Here is a 22,420-nt window from a genome sequence, read left to right as displayed (position 1 = left end):
GGGATATTTGCCAAGTAATAGTTCCATCGCAACAGAATTTCACCTTCTGAAACGCATGTGGCAGTTGCAGTTGATTTTTGTTGGTAAGCCGTTGTGTAAGTGGGGCAATTACCTTGGGGCAGGTCATTATCCCGTTTGAAAAGCCCTTCAGAGAGGGAACATTTACTACCTCCGCATGGGGCATTCAAACTGCATAACGCCCAACCCATTATCTCTTACGCAAACGAACCTGAGTCACATCCTGGCCTGGAGGAGGCTCAGGAGGACTTCTGCAGAACTTAACTTGAACTGTGTTTCTCCCGAAAAGTTAGCCAGCGGGGCAGCCAGCATTTGGAAACATTTAAACTGTACGAAATCCAATTGCATGAAAGTCATTTTAAAGAATTTGGAAAAGTCAACCCCTAATCCATTTTCACAAAATCACCCCCCCCCCCCCCCCCCTAGGATTTATTCAGTTATAAGCCCTTTCATTTTCTCTGTAAGCAAACTAGCATTGTTATTACTGATAATCCTACACTGCTGGAACCAGGCTAAAGTCATGGCCAACAAAATCCTTCCGGTCTGTGAAGTCTCCGAATCTCTTTCAGAACACAATCCACACAGTGCAGGGAATTTTCGTGTCATCCGGAGGCTTGTACAATACAGTAATTTAATTTCCAGCCGCTCTTGCCAAATTAAGCCGTCATAATTCTGGCCTGTTGTAATTGGTCAGTGTGCGGGAGCCATCTGAATGAAATCCCCCAGTGAAAAGGTGCAGCTGATGGTTTATCCACGCTATGATCGGGGCTGGGGCCACCACTCCCATGAAATGCAGCTCAAAATGGCCACTGTCATTTCGAGTCCTCCCTGCAAGAGGGAGCGAAGCGCATCCGAACACGACCGGTCTCCGCACGAACACGTCTCTCCTCCCGGAATGGCACACAAAGGCAGCCCTAGATGATGCTTATGTATGAGGCACCTTGCTGTCCAAGGTGCAAAAGGCTTCCATGACTGTTTAGATACAGTCATTTTAACCACCCCATCATTACATTACATTACATTAATGGCATTTGGCCTTATCTACAGCAACATACAGTTGAGTAGACTAAGTAGGAGACAATTCTCCCCTGGAGCAATGCAGGGTTAAGGGCTTTTCTCAAGGACCCAACGGCAGTGCGGATCTTACTGTGGCTACACTGGGGATCGAATTTTATTGCCTTATTGGCCGAGAGCTGTGCTCATCAACACAAATAGCCTTGGAATCCAAATCCAGCCCTGGTTTTCTTTTCACCCAGGTGAGGCAATTAGTGCCGCTGATTGGCCAGACGGTCTTCACACCAGACTCCCAGGACTCCCAGGTAAAGGGAGGGCGGGGGAAAAAGGGTAGCCCTCAGCCTGCAAAAATCCCTAGTCTCGAGGGCACATACCCAGGGGCACTGGAAAATCTTTCTGGAATGTCTCGCAGGTCTTTCGACTGAAATTCCGTTTTGCTCCGTTTCAACTTTCAAGTTTTTTTTTTTCTTTTTTTCTTCTGTGGCGCTGCTGAAATAAATGAGAAGCAGCGACAACATTTGCACTGAAAAAAAAAAAAAAAAAAAAAAAAAAGGAGACGGTTGAAAACAATGGAAAGTATTATAAATAGCAGCGAGCGCGACACCTATTTCCAGGGAAGCATAAAGGAGAAGGGTAGCGGAGGGCTTGTGCACACATTGAGACGAGCAGGGGATTCTGTGCGGCTGTTTTCCATATTAAAATGCAGGGCCCCCTCCCCTCATCCGATCATGTCAAATAAATGCAGGACAATCAAATTAAAAGCATCAGATTAAGGGGGATTAATCCACTCCGTGACAATGGACTCACGGGTGCAATAAATTATGCAGTTTGACAACACGGAGCAGATTAATTCCCCCGAAACGGAGAACGAGATCAGCCGCGTTTAAGTGGTACGTGGGAAATGGCTTAACCTCCACGGAGGAACCAGCGCCTGGATTGAATGTTATTTCCAGTGATTTGGGGGGGGGGGGGAAGTATTCTGATTATTGCTATTACGGTTGTTTTGTTTATTTTGTTCTTCTTCCCTTTTGCCATTACTGAATAGCATTCGGAGTGAGGGGAACAGAGAGGGAATAACGAAAAATGAGCAGGCATTCTTTCCCTAACTGCCAGAACAGAGAGGGGGATAAAATGAATACTTGTAATGAAACAGCTGATTTGTTCCACCCCCAGCTAACAGGTCGTAATGATTAAAATCCACTGCTACAAAAGCCGGGCAAATGAACTTCAGATGGGCACTGCTGTCTGCATAGTAATTTTATTTTTAAAGGGCTGGTTCGGATGATTGCTTGTGTGCTTTCCCGTTATTATGCAGGCACTTAGGGAAGCACACAAAAAAAATGAACATACACAAGCCAGGTTTATTTTTTCCGTTTTTTTTTTTTTTTTTTACGACGGATGATATGCACAGACACACGGAGATGGGCACACACTTGCACTTGCACACACACTCAGGACCACATTAAGGGCTTTGAAAGAGGCCTAAGGGCTGATGCACAGCTGTGGGCCCAAGAGAGCGACACACTCTACCGATTCTGAGCATGAGATTTACAAAGTCACATTGAGATCCACGATCGCAATCGATTCACAATCATTAGCCTCCTTCAAACCCAACATATACCTATTGGATGCTGCCTTATGGGCTACTATAACACATATCACAGAAGTACTGTATCACTCAGCACGCAATTGTTATGAATTCACATTACTGTATTATAAAATGTGGCAATATATTAAGATTAACATCACGTAGTCGGATTTACCAAGTTAGATCGTTTTCCATGTTTTCACCCTTGCAAATTCCTCAATAATGTCCGTAAATTCGAGCAGCCTGTTGCAGACAGTTATTGCTTATATCAGCATAAGGTAAATTCAAACTAGTTTGAACGTTCATTCAGAGTTACGACGCAATATACACAGGTTGCACGCATAGACAGCTAGCAGCGTATTCTTCGTGATAGACCTATGATGAGTCTAACATGCTTTTGTTTTCGGCAAACTGAGAAAATAATGATGCAGCCATTGACTCATTAGCCGTCGTAACGTTGCTAGTATCATTGTCGCTCTCACTCAAGTGGACTCACAGTATTCTGAACGAAAAACTACAAATAACTACAACTTACCTATATTCGGAAGTTCGCGTTAGCTCGTGATGTTCCGAACAGCACTTGAAGCGCAACTACTGCAGTTTTGCACTCTGTTATGCAGATTAAATCTTTATCTGGTTAGTATTAACATTTCTTAAAAACTGATACGTCTATATGAAACGATGCGTGTACGCGTGTGCGCAATTTTACAAGGAACACTTGGCTGAGTCGACGTGACCCGACGTAATGCATCCTAGGTTTGCCATCTTTACTTATCAATGACTCTTCCCTTTAAAGTAAAATGTTTCTTTTCGATTTCAGCTTTTGACTTTTCAGATTTCCCGCCACTTTTGTTCTTCCCGATGTTAGACATTTCTCAAACAGTTCAATTATGCTATGAATGTATGCTAACGTAATGTGATGTCCAGCTAAATAACTGAAAACTACGGCTTGCATAAAATGGCAGGACTAACCGAGGAAGCCAAAGCAGGAGAGGGGAAGAGATGTGGAGAGAGAAAGAAGTAGTAAGTAAGAGAGGGAGAGAGTGGATTTCTAATAGACTCTGCATTGGTTCTCAGTTCAGGAAGACGGATGGTTGGTGATTTCTTCCTGACAGTTAAAGAAGGCAGGTGCTGCCTTTAAATAGCCCGAGTGACAAATGATATGCGTATGTATTTTTTTCTTTCTGTTTGCAGAATAATTGCGGGAAAAGGGCTTTAGAAGTATGTGAATTCAAATACGTGTGTCTGTTTAACTGAAAAAGAAAAGAAAAGAAAAAAACTCTAGACCTCTTAGAAATGTAAGTATTCAGTAAACATCTATTCTCTTGGACAGCGCACTGTCAGAAATCTCTTTTGAAAGCGTATAACAGCAGTAAATCTTAATGCCATTAGCAGTAAGAGTTAATGCCAATCAGGGGGATTCTCGTAAAATAATAATAATAAAAAAAGAAGCTCAGATTGAAAATTTCACTTGAAATGTCAGCGATGGGGCTGTCCTGTGTCACTTCTGCCATTTTGACCAAATGTTCGTATCCTGGAAGGGGCATTTCTTCCAGGTCAGCTAAAGCACATACCCTTAGTCTACGTTTTATTGAGGCGGCAAGTCTGGTGACCTTTCAGAGAAAAGTAAAAGTGGTAGAACTTCTGAATTAGTTAAAGACAAGGACAGCAGCAACAACTACAACAAAAACAACAACAAAAACAGCAGCAGCAGCTAGTAAGGGGGCTTCACATACATACCGTTCCTGGTGTTACCTGGCTGAATAAAGCCTTACAACCACAATCGGGCCTAACCAGGAAGGTGGTAATCAACTTCGTAAAGGAACACACGCTTTGCACATTCCCTTAATAGGAGTGGTATCTGCAGCAGTGAGCCTGTAGCGTAGTGGTTAAGGTAAATGACTGGGACACACAAGGTCGGTGGTTCTAATCCCGTTGGGGCCCCTGAGCAAGGCCCTTAACCCTGCATTGCTCCAGGGGAGGATTGTCTCCTGCTTAGTCTAATCAACTGTACATCGCTCTGGATATGAGCGTCTGCCAAATGCCAATAATGTAATATGTAATGTAATGTAATGAAAATAGATGCTTTGTGCATTATAAAATAAATTAAATAAATGAGCCCATTGTGGTACAGCATGGATCTGTCTCTTGAGGAACAAAAAACATAGAGCAATCTAATACAGCAAAAGTTACCAATGATCATATTCTTCAAATAAAAGGGTCGGCTTCGTAATATGGAAAACCCAGGGTTAAAACTCAAGTTAGCTGGCGAATCCCATAAAATTGCTTCCCCAGCAGCAGCAGTAATAATAATAATGACAATAGTAACAATAATAATAACAGCCACACATTTTACATAAGTAACACACCATAATGTGAACAATTACAAGTGAACAAAAATGGCCAGATTTGGACCTTCCCATAATACAGGCAATCCAGGCAAACTACAGACAGAGCTCTGTCCTGATATTCATGGCTAAGGTACTTGATTGTGCTTTCGTATACAGTAATGGCCTGTCACAGATTTTATTTTGTATAAACAGCAATAGTGCTATTGTAGTGAATGCTTTGTTGTTGCGTGTGGATACTAATGGTCCGCAGAAATCATCAGCAACACAACAAACCTTGCCATATGTGAAGGGGTGGTTTGTAATTGGAGCGCTACCTTTGTGGCTGAATGTACTGTGGTTGGTGGTTGAGTTAAACATTTGGCACAAATGACATCAAATTACATAAAAATATATTATAACAAAACAAAAAAAACATTGTTTGCATTTCAAGGCGTCTGAGAGTGTTGTTATCCGATGTATAAGCAATGAGAACTCCTTACTCAAGCCCACAATAGACTTACTGATGGACAGTAAGTGGCCGGTAATTGGCTGTTTGAAAGTATATATTTACAGGAGGAGGATAGTGGTATGAAGCACTAGAACACGGTGTAGCTCTACTGTAAGACACTGGTAAACAGATTTTACCAGGTAGGTATAGCGGATGATACAACTTGTAGGTGGGGCGAAGATGTAGCTACCTAATGACCAATCAGATCATCCATCTGTTCCCCTTCAAGACGTTATATCTGTGTTTCCACTGCGTGCAGTGTTCACGTATACAGGAAGACAGATGGAGGCTCTCTCCCAGGAGGAGGCAGAAGACATTCCCAGAAAACACTGCAGCTCTTCATACGTGGCGCGTGTAGTCAGAGTGCTTTGGGCGTGAACCTCCGTGTTGTGTTGCTGGATATTAATAATGTTTATTTTCTACTCGTCGTTCTCTGTCTCAAACAGCACGAACTGGCGACATGGAGGCATGAGAAGTTGCAGGCTTGTGGCTCCCAAGTACAAATCGGTATATTTCATTTGCGAAACCTGTCCAATGGCAAGGAAAGAAAACAGAATAATAAAAAAAAACTGTCAACTTCTGCAGTAAATTGAAATGTTTACCAGTGTCCTGGGCTTTGCTTTACTGTGTGCCAAGGAGAAGTCGGCACCTACCGCATGTCAAGTGTCACACCCACATCGGAAGTGAGTGTCACTGAGATTATAATCACTGGGTGTTGTGGCTGACCCACGTTCGTGTAACTCTAACATTTCAGACGGACATCTGAGTGACTGACACAAGTCGCCCCAGACTCTGACACTAGTCTCCTGGACAAACAAAGAAACTTAATAAAAAAGTGGGCCTGCCAACTCTGACAGCCAGCAAATGAACACCATGAACAGAGCTGTTTTCTGCCCCGTAGCAGTGTGCAACATTATTAAAAATGCGCTCCTGCATTTGCTGTGAAAACCATGTAATCATAATCCAGAAAGTAACAGAAAGTTCATTCAGAAAATGATAATTTCTTTTCTCCGTGGTAATTTCATTTTATCTCCACTGGCCTGTTCGCTCCAATGCCCTCTGGGGGATAAAAACATATTTTCTGCTGAAAAACTAATAGAAAAGTGAATCTGCACTGGGTTCATTTCATATAATTAATGACTATGTTATTAATTTTGATAAGCCCTGGTTAATTATACTACTTATTACTATAACAACATTTCGTTTTTTTAAAGTAAACATAGCTTGTTGCTGGAAGTTAGTTGACCTTTTTTTCATAAGCTGGCAATGAATCAATTTGACCTTAACTTTGCATTACAAATAAGTATTATTTGTTCTCTACAGACACAGTGTGACATGTTGATCAATTAAGCCAACTTAACTGACCAAACTTTGTTAAGGAAAAAGAGAACAACATTTATTCGTACACCAAAGTTACGAATGTGCAGGTGATTTAGTCCAGGCCAATGTTCTCCATGTTCTTAGAGACACAACTTCACTTATTCAGTCACTAGTATTACAGTCATTTTGCTTTACTTTGTACAATCAAGTATATCACGTTAAAACAAGATAAACAAGTGTGGAATGTACATACACAGGTGCTTAAATAAACTTATGAGTGAGCCATATAAACAAGGTTAACATATAAAATACTGTGATACAAATTTAACTCTCAAGAAGGAAGAATATTTCCCCTACCCAAAGGTTACAGGTACAGAAGAGTTTGTCCCTTAAGGCCCGGACACACCAAACCGACGGTCGGCTGTTGGACGTCGGTGGCGCCCTGTCGGCCGAGTCTTTCCAGTGTGTCCCGCACGGCGACACTCCGTCGGCATTGAATCGGCAACATGTTGAATCGGCGTCGGAGCCCCCGGAGCCGTCGATGAGAGAGAGCTCTCTGATTGGCTGTCCAGCTAGCGAATCAGTGCACGAGAAGAGAAACGGAAGCAACGAAAGCAAGCCATTCCAAAGTTACTATCACTACCAGACATAATTTTCGATTAGTATTACTAAATAGCGAGAGAACAAGGAAATTGCTGCAAACTGTTTGTTGTGAGCGAGACAATGGCTGCTTCTAGGTCCAACGCAATGCCAACGCATTCCCCGGTCTTCCGGTTTCCATTTTTTGAAAGACAAATACAGACTACCGCCACCTGCTGGTGTGGAGAGTTATTACCTCTCACGCAGGCGCAGAACGTACGTGCAACTCGGCCGTCGGCGGACCGTCGTTGCGGTGTGTTCGGCACAGCCAACATTTAACGACGCGTATCGACGCGAGGCGGTCTTTGTCGGCGCTCCGCGGCCGACCGTCGGTTTGGTGTGTCCGGGCCTTTAAATGCAGAAATGCGGTTTCAGGAGTCATCGGGGTGCTAGATGCCCAGGGGGGCACTTAAGGACAGGGACAGCATGTGACCCCCTGATTGGTGGGATAATGAACTGCAATAACAGGTCCCCTTCCACACATGGTCCCAAGAACAATGCCAATAAACCTACATGCGCACAAGGGTGCAAGACTGCAGTAGGGGGCAGGGTTCAGATTTAATTCCGGTGTGGGTCTCTGTGCATGCGTGTGTGCGTGTGTGTGCGCACACAAGAAATATAGCCGAGTGAGACAGAGGGACAGAAAGAGAAAGAAAGAGAGAGAGAGAGAGGGGGGGAGAGTGTGCGAGAGAGAGAAAGATGGAAGATTGCCCCATGAGAGCCTCGTGGCCTGCCTGTGTCTTGATGCTCACGGTCGCTCTCGAGAGCAGCTGCTAACCGCTAATCGCTCAGTCCTCCACAGACACAGAGTGCAGCTGCTGTCACCTTCCCTCCCCAGGAGGAGACGCCGAGCAGAATTCAATCTAGCTCCAATTTGTTATGTCCAGAAACCCCTTTGCTCCTCTTTTTCAGGGGCTAATACTAATGCGAGGGAAGGCGGCAGCAGATTCTGATCCGTCATAAGCGTGCGGCTTCAAAGCGAAGCGATTCAAATGGTTTTCGATCATTTGAAAGGCTTCTCCAAACACTCGTTATCAATAGGTTTGGAAAATGCACTACTTCAGTGGAATAAGAGAGTGTTCAAGAGGTGGTCAATCATTGATGCCTACTCATTACCCGTTTGCTTTATAAGCAATTTATAAACAGGGAATATGACCTAATAAGCAGTCATAAGCAAATGATATGTCATTCTTTTGAACCACCCACTGAACTAGCATCAACAGTACTGTGCAAAGTTTTTAATATTTTGATTACAGAAGTGCAAAAATGTAAAAGCCTTCATAATAAGAGTAATTTAGTATGACCTATTCTTAATTTCCAAACCTAACTACCCCCTTCTATGCTGATGTACTTTTGATTTTAATTGAAAACCTTCTTGCCTTTAAATTTGTGAGCAAAAATACACTGAGAAAAAATGTAATAGAAAAAAAGCTCAGAAAAAAGCTCCATATTGCAATAAAAAAGACTTCAGTTCCAGTCAAGGCTAGAAAAAATATGCTTGTGTGGCTGAGTGAGTGTATGTGTGTGTGCAGGTGTGTGGGTGTGCGTGCATGTGTGTGTGGGTGAGTGAGTGAGTGAGTGAGTGAGTGAGTGAGTGAGTGAGTGAGTGTGTGTGTGTGTGTGTGTGTGTGTGTGTGTGTGTGTGTGTGTGCGTGTTTGCGTGCGTGTGGGTGAGTGAGTGTGTGTGTGTGTGTGCACATGTGTGTGTGTGTGTGTGTGCATGTGTGTGTGCGTGTGTATGCGTGTGTGTTTGTGTTTGCGTGTGTGTGGGTGAGTGAGTGTATGTATGTGTGTGCATGTGTGTGTGTGTGCAGGTGTGTGTGTGTGTGTGCGTGCGTGTGTGCAGGTGTGTGTGTGTGTGCATGTGTTCGTGCGTGTGGGTGAGTGAGTGTATGTGTGTGTGTGCACGTGTGTGTGTGTGTGTGTGTGTGTGCAGGTGTGTGTGTGTGTGTGTGTGTAAAGTGCTGTCCCATGAGTTTTGAGGCATTTGTTTGGCTCTGAGCAGACAGGATGTTTGTTGCTCTGGATCATAAGCAGTTTGTTTCTTTCTCTGTGCTTTTCTCTTTCCATTACATTGGCCTTTTGCACATCTGTCCATTAGAGTTTCTTCCTGAACTCGACAGTTTTTAACTCTACTTTAACTACACTTATTGCACTGAACCCTCCGAGGTATTCTTGCTTCTGTCTTCTTGCTATTTCAGTTTACATCCTCCAGAGTGTTCTTGATCCGTTAGACAACTGAAAAGGTTTTTTTTTTCTTCACAATTGAAGGTATTATTTGGTCATCCGAAGGTCTTCCGTGCTCTGCCAGGCGGTTTACGATTGCTGAGCTCACCGGCATGTTCTTGGCTCTTAACCGCGCCTCGAAAGGTTGATTTTGACACAGCCGTTGATCTGGCCGGATTGGCTTATTGATCCTTCAGCCTCAGGACGACCTGCTTTACTGGCATTGACACATCCTTGGTCCTGGTGTGAAAAGAAAACAACAGTGACAATGCAAATACCACGCCTGGAATCAATTCTGCGTTTTTCGTTAGCGTTCTTGTGCATGACTAATGATGGGACATCACTCAGCTGGCCAAGAAGAACCTGAGCAGCCAATTGTGCATTTACTTATTCTATTTTTCAAAAATGTCTTCGTTAATCTGTCATTCTGTTGTTAAATTGACACGGCGACCGCATGACGCTAGTCTGACCTGATACTGTGCATAAGGAAGGGCAGTTCCACAGGATTTAAAAAATACTTTCATTACATTCCTTCTTTACCACCCCTAGTGGACACTTCGTTCTGCAGCAAAATGTAACTATGAGAACGTAATCTTGGTTCTGCAAATAAGTGCTCAGAAGTACGTGCGTATATGTCGTGAGACTAGGCTGCATTTTTACCTCTGACAAGGCTTCCCCTTCCCCTGCAACTGTAAGGTTCTGACGCCTTTATCCGAAGCAACTTGCTGTTGATTAGACTCAGCAGGCAATGTGGGGTTAAGGGCCTTGCTCAAGGGGCCAACAGCTGCACGGATCTTATTGTGGCGACACCGGGGCTTGAACCACCGACCTTCCGGGGCCCAGTAACGCACCTTAGCAGCTAGGCTACATGCTGATCCCTTCCTCTTTGTAGATCCAGCGATAGACTGCAAACTGGCCCCTCGTCCTCAGGAGAATGAGTCATTTCAACGCATGCAACGATTTCGGTTTCAGTTTGCAGTTTTTTAAAGCCATTCCTGCACTGCCAATCAATTTGTTCTTTCATTCTTAACGCAGCCACTGAGGCATTTTAATTAGCAGCCATTTAATGATGCAGAAAATAATATTCCTCTCCTCCTGTGACATTAGAATGAACCCACCGGGTTGCATTTTTTGTTTGGTCAAATAGTTATGACAGTCCGCGAACATTTGACTTTTTTTTAATAATAGGATGTTGCTTAATCCGAAAAAAAGTAACATAATTCATTCATTGTGGCTTCCAACTCATTTTCTCACTCAAGCAGTGGAGTGAGTCAGCATGAAATGTCCTCTTCTTTAATGGTTTCAGAAAGCCATTTCCTCCTGTTCAAACTTGCCAAAACATGGTACAAATGGATGTAAATGAAAACTTGATTCTGGTACAAAGCAAATAAATATTGTGATTAAAATACCCAGAGCAGCTTCAATGTAACTGAGCTTCCTGCCTTGCAAAACAGATATTTTCATCCAAGACACAAATGGTCTGCAAATCTGTTAATTTACTGAATGAGTGTATGACATTATAGTTTACACCCAGTGAGCACTTTATTAGGCATTTATTTGACTTATTTTCTTCTGCTGCTGTAGCCCATCCACTTAGAGGTTTGATGCGTTGTGTGTTCAGAGATGCTGTTCTGCTTAGCACTGTTGTAATGCGTGATTATTTGCATTAATGTCAGCTTTGACCAGTCTGGCCATTCTCCTCTCAACTGTCTCATTAACTACACATTTCTGCCTGCAGAACTGCTGCTTAGTCAAAGTTTTTTTTTCCGTACCATTCTCTGCAAACCACCCTGACTGGCACCAACAATCATTCCACGGTCAAAGTGACTTAGATCACATTTCTTCTCCATTCTGACATTTTGGTCTGAAAAACAGCTGAACCTCTTGACCACGTCTGCATGCGTTTATGCATTTAGTTGCTGCCACACGATTGGCTGATTAAATATGTGCGTTAACAAGTTGCTGTACAGGTCTACCTAATAAAGTGATCGCTGAGTGTATGCACATGTACCATACAACAACAACTTGGAATTGTAAAGCAGTGTTCATTAACAGCTGTCAGTTTTGCCCGAGTGCACTCAAAAATTAAAATACAAAAAGTTTGCAGACGTTATTTACCTCATGTTCCAGGCCTCAGCATTAACTTTTTGTATTTTAATTTTCCCGAGTAAATATGATTAAGCGGTATGGATTATCCCTCCTTGACTCAAATCTCGCTCAAGGCAGGTTATTATCAGGCGCATCGTTTCAAAGTCACGACAAGGGCCCGCGGCTGCGTTGTCAGTTTTCTCGATCGAGCGCGTCTGCGCGCCTCCTTCCCCGCGCGCTTGAAACCGCGTGTGTGTGTCTGACTCGGTTTCTGCGTGTCCCCGTCACACACGGCTGTCAATACGATCAGGCCGTCTCAGGCAGCCGCGCACACGGATGAAAATGTTGTAGATCAACCTTCAGCGCCGGTCCAGAGAGAACAACCAGTGTAGGACCGGGATGTCTAATTGATGATTAAACAGCAACATGATTAATTTTCACAAGAGGTGATGGGAAAGGCCATAACTAATTTTGAAGTGTATTTGTCATCCATCATTTGGCATGTGTAGCACAACTCAATTTCTTTCTGACTTAAAATGCCTCCAAGCGACTCTTATTTAGACGCCCGATGCCTTTCTTGATTCAGTTGGATCTTCAGTGTATGAAGAACAAAAATAATTACATAGTGTGTGAACCAGTTGGTTAACCAGAAGTTATTTACACTGTCATGCCCAAGATTCAAATAATGTTCTTTAAAATTATACGTTATGTTTTGACAATGTTTTCTACAGCACTGTGGTATTTACCCATGAACAATCCAAGTAAATATGTTATGGCAGTACTATTCTGGGATAGAACATTTTCTGACTGTAGCACAGTTGCATACACTGGCTCAAATACAAAGTTGAGACAGTTCTAATGCGATTATGTGAGCAGAAACAATTTAAGTACAAAAGCTATTTCTCGGTTTTACCTCAAGCTCCGCTTCATTCTTTCCTGAGCAAATCAATAGAATATATAGCAATATTCCTGAAAAAAAACCTAAAGAATGAAGTGAAATTGATTTATTTTCTATGATGCATTTGTATTATGTGCATTGTTTGCACTGCTACTTATTTGGACACTGTCAGGTGGGGGCGGCCTGTGGCGTAGTGGTACGTGACTGGGACCCGCAAGGTCGGTGGTTCGATTCCCGGTGCAGCCACAATAAGATCCGCACAGCCGTTGGGCCCTTGAGCAAGGCCCTTAACCCTGCATTGCGCCAGGGGAGGATTGTCTCCTGCTTAGTCTAATCAACTGTACGTCGTTCTGGATAAGAGCGTCTGCCATATGCCAATGATATAATGTAATGGAATCTGGTTAGAACAAGGCCTTGGTCGTGTTGTGGCTTTTAAGGGGATGTCTTGATGCGATGGATCACCGCCCAGGCTCTCCACAAAGAGCTGATGTTACTTCACTTCTACAGCAGGTATCCATTATTAATCAGCCCCGACTGGCAGTTGACAATTTGACCAATCAAGATCCAAAGTAGCTTTGCAGATGCTGTTGTCACATTAATAAAAGCTCATTTGAATTTAAAGCTTATTGACGATTGTCACGTGACCTAACAAAAGCATAGGCGATACTATACGTTCTCATCTATAATACATCCCACAGCCGCAGAGCGTATTGACATTGAGCAGATTGTGAGCTCAGTGAGCTCTCGATCCAGGACCTCCTTTTTTTGGGGTGTGCGTTTCTGCAGGGCAGGGGGCGTAACGATTAGCGCACTGCGTTTCTCGGTGTGATTCCCAGGTGGGGCGGTACTCTCGTACCCTTGAGCGAGGCGCTTTGCAAGACGAGACTGGCTCAGGCGGTGAGGGCGGTCGTCTGGCAGTCGGAGGGTTGCCGGGTTCAATCCCCCGTTGGGTGTTTTGAAGTGTCCCTGAGCAAGATGCCTGACCCCCAAATGCACCTGACGAGCAGGGCAGCCGATTGCCGTGAGCGTGTGTATGAATGGGTGAATGAAAGAGTGTGAATTGTACAGCACTTTGGATAACCTTCAGTAAATAGGCAGACCCCCTAACGCAGGGGTCGGCAACCCTGGTCCTGGAGAGCCGCAGGGTGTGCTGGCTTTCGTCTCCACCTTAAAATAAGCAAGCGACTCAGACCCAAGAAACCAGGTGAGGTGAGTTAACTGTGTAATCAACGGCTTTCATTGATCAATTAATGCCAAGCAACAACGAAAGCCAGCACACCCTGCGGCTCTCCAGGACCAGGGTTGCCGACCCCTGCCCTAACGGGATTATACGTAAAAGATCGTAAACCGCGTAAGTCGGGCAGTCTGTAGCGTAGTGGTTAAGGTAAAGGACTGCGAGACGCAAGGTCGGTCCCGGTGTAGCCACAATAAGATCCACACAGCCGTTGGGCCCTCGAGCAAGGCCCTTAACCCCGCGTTGCTCCAGGGGAGGATTGTCTCCTGCTTAGTCTAATCAACTGCACATCGCTCTGGATAAGAGCGTCTGCCAAATGCCAATAATGTAATGTAACGTAAAAGTCATTCCGGACGTGCGCGTCCGTCCGCTGAACGTGCTGAGGCGTAACGCGGCTGCCCTTCCCTCCAGATCCCACAGATCAGCTACGCCTCGACCGCCCCGGAGCTCAGCGACGACCGGCGCTACGACTTCTTCTCCCGCGTGGTGCCGCCCGACTCCTTCCAGGCCCAGGCCATGGTGGACATCGTCAAGGCCATGGGCTGGAACTACGTCTCCACCCTGGCGTCGGAGGGCAGCTACGGGGAGAAGGGCGTGGAGGCCTTCATGCAGATCTCCAGAGAAGCAGGTAGGCCCCTCCCCCCACCCCCCCGGGTTGCCGTGGAGATAACAGTAACGAGAGTAAGATGGCGGTTGCGGGGGTGTGTGGCTGCCTTTTCCCTTTACCACAAGTAATGCAGGACGAGGGCAGGATGACAATGACTGGTATGGTAAATATGTAATCCTCAACCGTTATATACTGTATATATGTCTGATAGCATACATATTCTATGATGAAATAACATGATGAAATTATGGGAGTTGTCTTATAGCATACCTACTGTATGATGAAATAACATCTGAAACTGGAGGGGAAGGGATTGCACCGTATATATGGATTTTGTGTGCTGTAACTGCACGGTTTCATAAGTAGGCCTTGAGTTCTGTGTCAGTAGATATAAAATTACGCACTTAAGGGATATAAAATCCATGGCCTTCGTGCTCATGCCACATTAGATTTATTTAGCATTTTAGTACCTGCTGTGTAAGTGCTGCATTTCTTCATGTCCTTTTGTGCAAGAAAAAAAAAGATAAATGTCATACCGTGTGATTAAACTGCAGCTGAACCTTAGGGTAGAGTAGATTAAATCTCAACTCTGACCTATTGCTTATCACAGAGTATGAGGCCAATTGGAGCTTCCCTGTGGATCTGAGCAGTAGAACTGAGAGCCAACTGTAAAGATCAAACATTTTATTGAATACATGTTTGCCCCTTATCTTCTGTAAATTTGGGATCCTCTGAAGCCTGAAGACTTGCTTTGTTGCGAGGTCAACTTCCAGCCTCTCGTGATGTACTGTATGGCTTATCACAAGGGCCTAGTCTGTTTTTGTGAGGAACGCAGGTACAATTGCAGAGCTAGCTCACACTACAAAATCACCAACTCTGACAGAATGCCAAACTGAGGTCTCTGTGTTTTGGCATCTTTGATCAACCAGATCTTATTGGCTCAGTGTGAATAGAAATCTTATAGCAGACAGCGATGTATTCCCTATCCTTCATATCCTTGGAGTTTGTGGGGGGAGGGTTAATCAAAACGTCCAAAATCTGCTGATGGCAGAAAGTTTTTTTCTCCTCCAAAATTCACTTCCTGGAAAACTATTTTATGTGTAATACGATGTCATCATGTACCAGGGGGCGTGAATCAAAATTGGAACCAATAGGGTTGATTAAATAAGTCCATTAATCCAATCAAAGTCCTTTAATGCTACGGCATGCGTTCTTCCCCCTCCCCCTCACTCTGCCTACCTTCTCCTGTCAATCTTTTATGACAGAAATCCAACGACTGCCCTCCCTTCAAAAATTTGCCCTGAAGTCATATGGCGGATATGGTGGTCATATAGCGCTGCTCTGACTTGCGTTGTAACGGTCAGCGTTGTAACGGTCAGCGTTGTAGCGGTCAGCGTTGTAACGGTCAGCATTGTAGCGGTCAGCGTTGTAGCGGTCAGCGTTGTAACAGTCAGCGTTGTAGCGGTCAGCGTTGTAACGGTCAGCGTTGTAGCGGTCAGCGTTGTAGCGGTCAGCGTTGTAACGGTCAGCATTGTAGCGGTCAGCGTTGTAGCGGTCAGCGTTGTAACAGTCAGCGTTGTAGCGGTCAGCGTTGTAGCGGTCAGCGTTGTAACGGTCTTTAATGGCGGCAGTTCCCTGGCTCTCACCTTTGCCGCTCTGCCGGCTCAAAGCTTCGCTCGTTCTCGGACGTTTGTCAGTGTAACACTCAGTCTCAGCCGGGATTTCTCAAGGTGGCTGCCTCTCTTTCATTCTCCTCTGGCCGTAAGTAACGTATAAAGCTGTCAGGCGTCGCAGTGATTGAATCCGGCCGAGTGTCCGCGCTAAACAAATATCGGCAGGCCGTAGCCTCAGAGTCTTCCCCGCACCTTTTCCGGATTCCTGCGTGGATCTCATCAGCATGCGCTCACTGACCCGCGGGCATGAGGACACTGGCCTGACTCTCCTGTCAGGATCCTCTGTAGGCCTGACTCTCCTCTCAGGATCCTCTGTAGGCCTGACTCTCCTCTCAGGATCCTCTGTAGGCCTGACTCTCCTGTCAGGATCCTCCCGAGGCCTGACTCTCCTCTCAGGATCCTCTGTAGGCCTGACTCTCCTGTCAGGATCCTCTGTAGGCCTGACTCTCCTGTCAGGATCCTCTGTAGGCCTGACTCTCCTGTCAGGATCCTCTGTAGGCCTGACTCTCCTGTCAGGATCCTCTGTAGGCCTGACTCTCCTGTCAGGATCCTCTGTAGGCCTGACTCTCCTCTCAGGATCCTCTGTAGGCCTGACTCTCCTCTCAGGATCCTCTGTAGGCCTGACTCTCCTCTCAGGATCCTCTGTAGGCCTGACCCTCCTCTCAGGATCCTCTGTAGGCCTGACCCTCCTCTCAGGATCCTCTGTAGGCCTGACCCTCCTGTCAGGATCCTCTGTAGGCCTGAATCTTCTCTCAGGATCCTCTGTAGGCCTGACTCTCCTGTCAGGATCCTCTGTAGGCCTGACTCTCCTGTCAGGATCCTCTGTAGGCCTGACTCTCCTGTCAGGATCCTCTGTAGGCCTGACTCTCCTCTCCGGATCCTCTGTAGGCCTGACTCTGCTCTCAGGATCCTCTGCTGGCCTGACTCTCCTCTCAGGATCCTCTGTAGGCCTGACTCTCCTCTCAGGATCCTCTGTAGGCCTGACTCTCCTCTCCGGATCCTCTGTAGGCCTGACTCTCCTCTCCGGATCCTCTGTAGGCCTGACTCTCCTCTCCGGATCCTCCCCAGGCCTGACTCTCCTCTCAGGATCCTCTGTAGGCCTGACTCTCCTCTCCGGATCCTCTGTAGGCCTGACTCTCCTCTCCGGATCCTCTGTAGGCCTGACTCTCCTCTCCGGATCCTCCCAAATCACGTTTTGCGTCGTAGATCGGGGACACAGCATCCCCCCGTTTAAAGTGACGGGGCCACAAGGCAATGTGAAATCTACTGCCCTGCCCAGACTTCTGACTTCAACATTATTTTAGATCTTGCGGCTGGTAGTTTTATCGTGCGCTACAGTGAACCGCAACTGTCTGCGATTTTCAGGGATTTTCCATTAGTTACATAAATACAGCACTTATTTCTCAGCAGGCTGAAAGATAATGGAAAACCTGAATAGAATATACTGTATGCAAAACACATTTTCTGACATGCTGTTGTCTACGGGCTTGCACGTCGTATGGGATATTTACTTTTATTGCACACTATCAGGCATTGTATTGGATATTTATTTTAGCTTGCTTTTAAAGAATAATTTAGCACTGGGTAGGTAATCCCGAGTGGTCAATTTGCCTTAAAGGTACAATAGGTAATTTCGGACTTCTAACGGTCAAGAGAGGAATAGCAGCAACAAACACCTTCAAACCACAACACTGTTTATCCCTCCCCCTTCTTTGTAAACGCGCTGATGCTGAAATGCCATTGGCTATTTTCAACCAATGAGCTTGAATTATGTATAAACACGGGCAGAGGGTGAGTCAACATGTCAGTGAACCTTTTTCAATGATAGGAAGGGATTTACAATGGTCTTATTACAATGTTTTAAGACAAAAATCTTACCTGTTGTACCTTTAAAGCCTGCTGTATTTGGCAACACCAGCTCTGACGTCCCATCCACATTTCTAGTTGTACAGCACTGATGGGTACTCTTTAGCTTGGAAATCTCTGCTGAATGTCATCTTAAAGACTACAGTGAACATTACCAGCGACTATAGCTGTTCCTTCTTATTTGTTTGAGTACATCTTTATGAATTATTAGTAGGTAAGCAATATTAAATCATCCATCCATTCATCCTCTTAACCCACTTATCCTGAACAGGGTCGCAGGGGGGCTGGAGCCTATCCCAGCATACATTGGGCGAAAGGCAGGAATACACCCTGGACAGGTCGCCAGGCCATCGCAGGGCACACACACCATTCACTCACACACTCATGCCCACGGGCAATTTAGACTCTCCAATCAGCCTAACCTGCATGTCTTTGGACTGTGGGAGGAAACCGGAGTACCCGGAGGAAACCCACGCAAACACGGGGAGAACATGCAAACTCCGCACAGAGAGGCCCCGGCCGACGGGGATTCAAACCCAGGACCTCCTTGCTGTGAGGCGGCAGTGCTACCCACTGCACCATCCATGCCGCCACAATATTAAATCATTACATCAGTATTTCTTAAATGAATAATACATAATGGTGTTAATAAATAACGTAATTAAAAATAACGAATAGAGTAAAACCTAACTCTGGACAAATTTAGAGTTTAGAGCCTCTAGTCATATTTCAATTCACTTATAATTTTTTTTTACAGGGCTCAGTAGCAAGCCTTTTAATTTGATGAATCCCTCAAGCATTTTGAATTGAGATTCCAACACAATGCATGAGTGTAGTTCATGGTCTTTCGTCACCTATGTCTACTAACAGTGCAAGCAGTTGCTGCTTCCACTGGAACTAATTTATTTTGTCTGCTGCAAACGAATTTCATGTGTCATTAAACCTGGCTTTCAGATGTCTTAACTGAAACACACAGCCATACCTCAAGCAGGTGATGCAAGTTCTATGATACATCTCTTTTGTTTATGATTTGCACTAAACCATTATTTTTCACCTTACATCGGAATGTCCACATTTACCTATGCAGGACAACTGAGGTCCCCTTCAGAAGACAGATAAAAATGATTTCATGATCTAATATGCTCAAATGCAAGTGCTCTCTGTTCACTCTATTGCGAGGTTAACAAAACTACTGAAAAGACTGAATTCTTCACAAAGGTATTGGAAAATAAATGTATAACATGAAATATAAACAAAAATGTTGCACATACTTCAGTCAAATTTTACAACAGACATCAATTTGTAGTTGCCCTGGGCAACCAGAACTAGTACTGGGCTGGCAGTATTTCAAACAAACAGAGCGGAGAGACACTCAAAGGTTAGCTACATTAGCTTTGAATGTTTAAAATTCCACACATGTTACAAAACAAAAACAAACATTAAACAGCATGGATTATGGATTCAATTGCTTACTGTGACATTAGCATGGGCGAGCTAAAATCAGGCAAGGATTACAGCTGTTAAAAAAGGAATAATCGGTAATTACAGTTTTAACAGTTCGGTATGCAAAGCATTAAGTATGATCTGCTGCATTCACTATAAACTGCTGGAATTATGAATATTAATGTTTGACCTTACATTGCTCGGTATTCTACATGTTAGTGTTGTTTCATGTCTCTTCACAAACATTATAAGCATATAAGTGTCTCCAGAGGCCCAGGCACTTTCTGTTTTTATCCTGATCAGTGAGATGTTTCCTGTTTCCATATTTCGTCTTATCTGCAGTAGCTAGCTCTGACACTGAATATATAAAATTATCTGCACATTTTTTTTAATGACATCCCACAAGCAGCCATTTTAAGTTTGGCAGTCATTAAAATTTTATTGACATGTCCTCACTGGTCATTAAAACTGTAAGAGACCGTGTTGTAGTTCAGAGTAGAGTCTGTGCGTAGTTTGCACCATTACACTGCGACAACGCCACAAGACCCTGCTCTAAATATCCGAATGAAGCTACAGGTTAGAGTAGCAGATCGGGGCTCATTCCCATTTATCTCCACGCTTACTTTTCTCCTCTTTTTCCCTTTCCTTGCTCCTGACCTGGAAATCGATCGAGGTCCGCCATCTTTAAGGACATGCCAACCCTTTTAAATGTTGTTTTCTAGGAGCTAGAATTAGAAGTTAGGAACTCCCAATCTTTCCTTTGAGCAAGAAAACATCTAGCATAGAAATAGTTTTTTTCTTAAAAGTTTGACGAATAAGTGATCAAGCTGTGGACAAAGTGCAATGGCATTGGGGCATAAATGGCATAAACAATCCAGTCAAAATTCTAAGAGTAGCACCTTCATCTCATGAAAGCAACTTCAGTAAATAACAAAAAATAAAATAATAATCCAAGCATACATCCATGTATAATTGTTTCAACTGTAAAACTGTAAAAGCATGTAATCCTGTCCGAGATCCTTGCCAAACAATTCCTTGCAATAAAAGACCCAAAGACGGAAGACCAAATTAGCACTGTCCAATCTACGGGCACGGCATCTGCAATCGATCAAGATGTCTGGTCTGCTATGCATTGGTTAACACTTCTGTACTTACTCCATCCATCACCACGAACAAGTGCCTCTTGTTGTTTCTACTCCTTGCTTATTAGTATTTTGTCTGCACTGTTATACTCAGGGGCGGTACAGATGGTGCAGTGGGTAGCACCGCCGCCTCACAGCAAGGAGGTCCTGGATTCAAATCCCCGTCGGCCTGGATTCAAATCCCCGTCGTCCCCTGTGACTCTGTTCAGGATAAGCGGGTTAAGATAATGGATGGATGGATGGAGGTTATCCTCTGTCCTTCACCTGATGTGATGCGGTAGGAGTATTTGGTGTATCGATTTTTTTTTTCCAATACATACAGTATATACAAGTATACAGTATAGTACCAGTGGGTATAACTCCCATTAGTACAGAATACCAATCATTGAAATAAAGTAATATGAAATCATATAACCTTTAAAAAAAGCTTTTCCCTGAACTGAGCCTTTTGGTTATTAAAGCCGCATTTATAGACTGAGATGTGTGAAGTCGATATATTGTTTTCATTAAGCCAGCTGCCAACATCGCCTTACTTTCTTCAAAAAGCAATAGAGACGCAACAAGGCCAGTGGTCGTTCACTGGATAGTGTGTGGAAACGTACTGTATCATTGTAATTTATCAGCAAAGCCCCTTAAAAACAGAGATATCAATCATGTATCGCCTTAGTTAGTCCTCTCTGTATTTGACCTGATTAAAGCAGGCCAATCTGGTTGTCCTCTCTTCTATCCCAAACTTAGACAGTGCACATTTTCCTCCTCTCTCCATTCAGCCATTCGTCTTGTGTGGTGAGTCTAAGATGCTGATAATCACATTGACTCGTCTTGTCGATATCCTTCTGAGAGCAGGAATGGCGGGCATTTCTCTCTGCACATTTCCCCTGGTTTTTGCAGAAGTTATTTATTTCTTTATTTCTTTAGACAAATTAATGGATGATGTGTGCAGGTCTATGGACAGTACATTAATGCAAAGTAGCAATTTGTGCGTGTCACATGTTAATTGGCAATGAAGTATGTATGAAAAACATCAACAGTGGCAAACGTTTTTCCATTAGAGCACTTCCACATGACAGTGTGCACGTTGCCCTGCCTTTCATCAAGGCCTTTTAAAGCCCATTTTGCAAGAGGGAAGCGTAAACAGTACTGACAGATTCAACAACACGCGTACACACACTGCAAGCACTCACTCCATCCAACAACAGACACACATAGACACTTGCTATCTATTCCTACAAACATGCACACACACACACACTCTTCTCTTTCTCCTTCATACACACAATCACACACACACATGCACTGCCTCTATCTCTCCTACAAACACACACGGAGAGGTGTTGATATTAGCTTATTCCTAAAAGCCTGATGTATACATTGTATTTCACCATTCATTTGCCTGTAGGAATTTCACTTACTTCACCATCACCTTCACCCCAATTGAGAGTGTGTAGGCTTTTCACCAGAATGCTTTGAGGATCTGCAGCCACATACTGTATTCATGTTCTACAGTAAGAACTTGGTCATTATACGGTAACATTGTGGTGAAAACTAGAGAAATGATTTACAGTGTAGATGAACTCTGGTTTGGCATGATTCTGTTTGAATCGCTGACTGATCATCCAATGGCACTAATGAATCAGGGTAGACTTTGAATTTTTATAAAGAAGATGTTGAGTAAAAGTCTAGATAATATTATGGGAGTCTGTTTGAAAATGGGGATGAGGAGGGTTCTTGAGAAATAATATCCGTGGGGAGATTTTCAAAAACATCTTCTTGCCTTTTAGAAGACAGATTTAATTCCACGGAGTTTATTTTTGGTGGTGATGTTG

At 44.2% G+C, this 22,420-nt stretch overlaps 1 protein-coding gene across 2 annotated transcripts in view; it reads left to right on the top strand.

Moving 5' to 3' along the window:
* The window catches only part of LOC133109737 (metabotropic glutamate receptor 7), a 212,547-nt gene that overhangs the window by 61,377 nt on the left and 128,750 nt on the right, over positions 1-22,420 (top strand). For both annotated transcript variants that reach the window (XM_061219273.1, XM_061219274.1), the window contains exon 2: positions 14,275-14,491. In XM_061219273.1, coding sequence (XP_061075257.1) covers positions 14,275-14,491 — 217 coding nt within the window. The remainder of the gene's footprint in view (positions 1-14,274; positions 14,492-22,420) is intronic.

This window comes from Conger conger, chromosome 14, assembly GCF_963514075.1.
Source record: "Conger conger chromosome 14, fConCon1.1, whole genome shotgun sequence".
NCBI classification, from domain to species: domain Eukaryota; kingdom Metazoa; phylum Chordata; class Actinopteri; order Anguilliformes; family Congridae; genus Conger; species Conger conger.
This window is presented reverse-complemented; position numbering and strand designations above follow the sequence as displayed.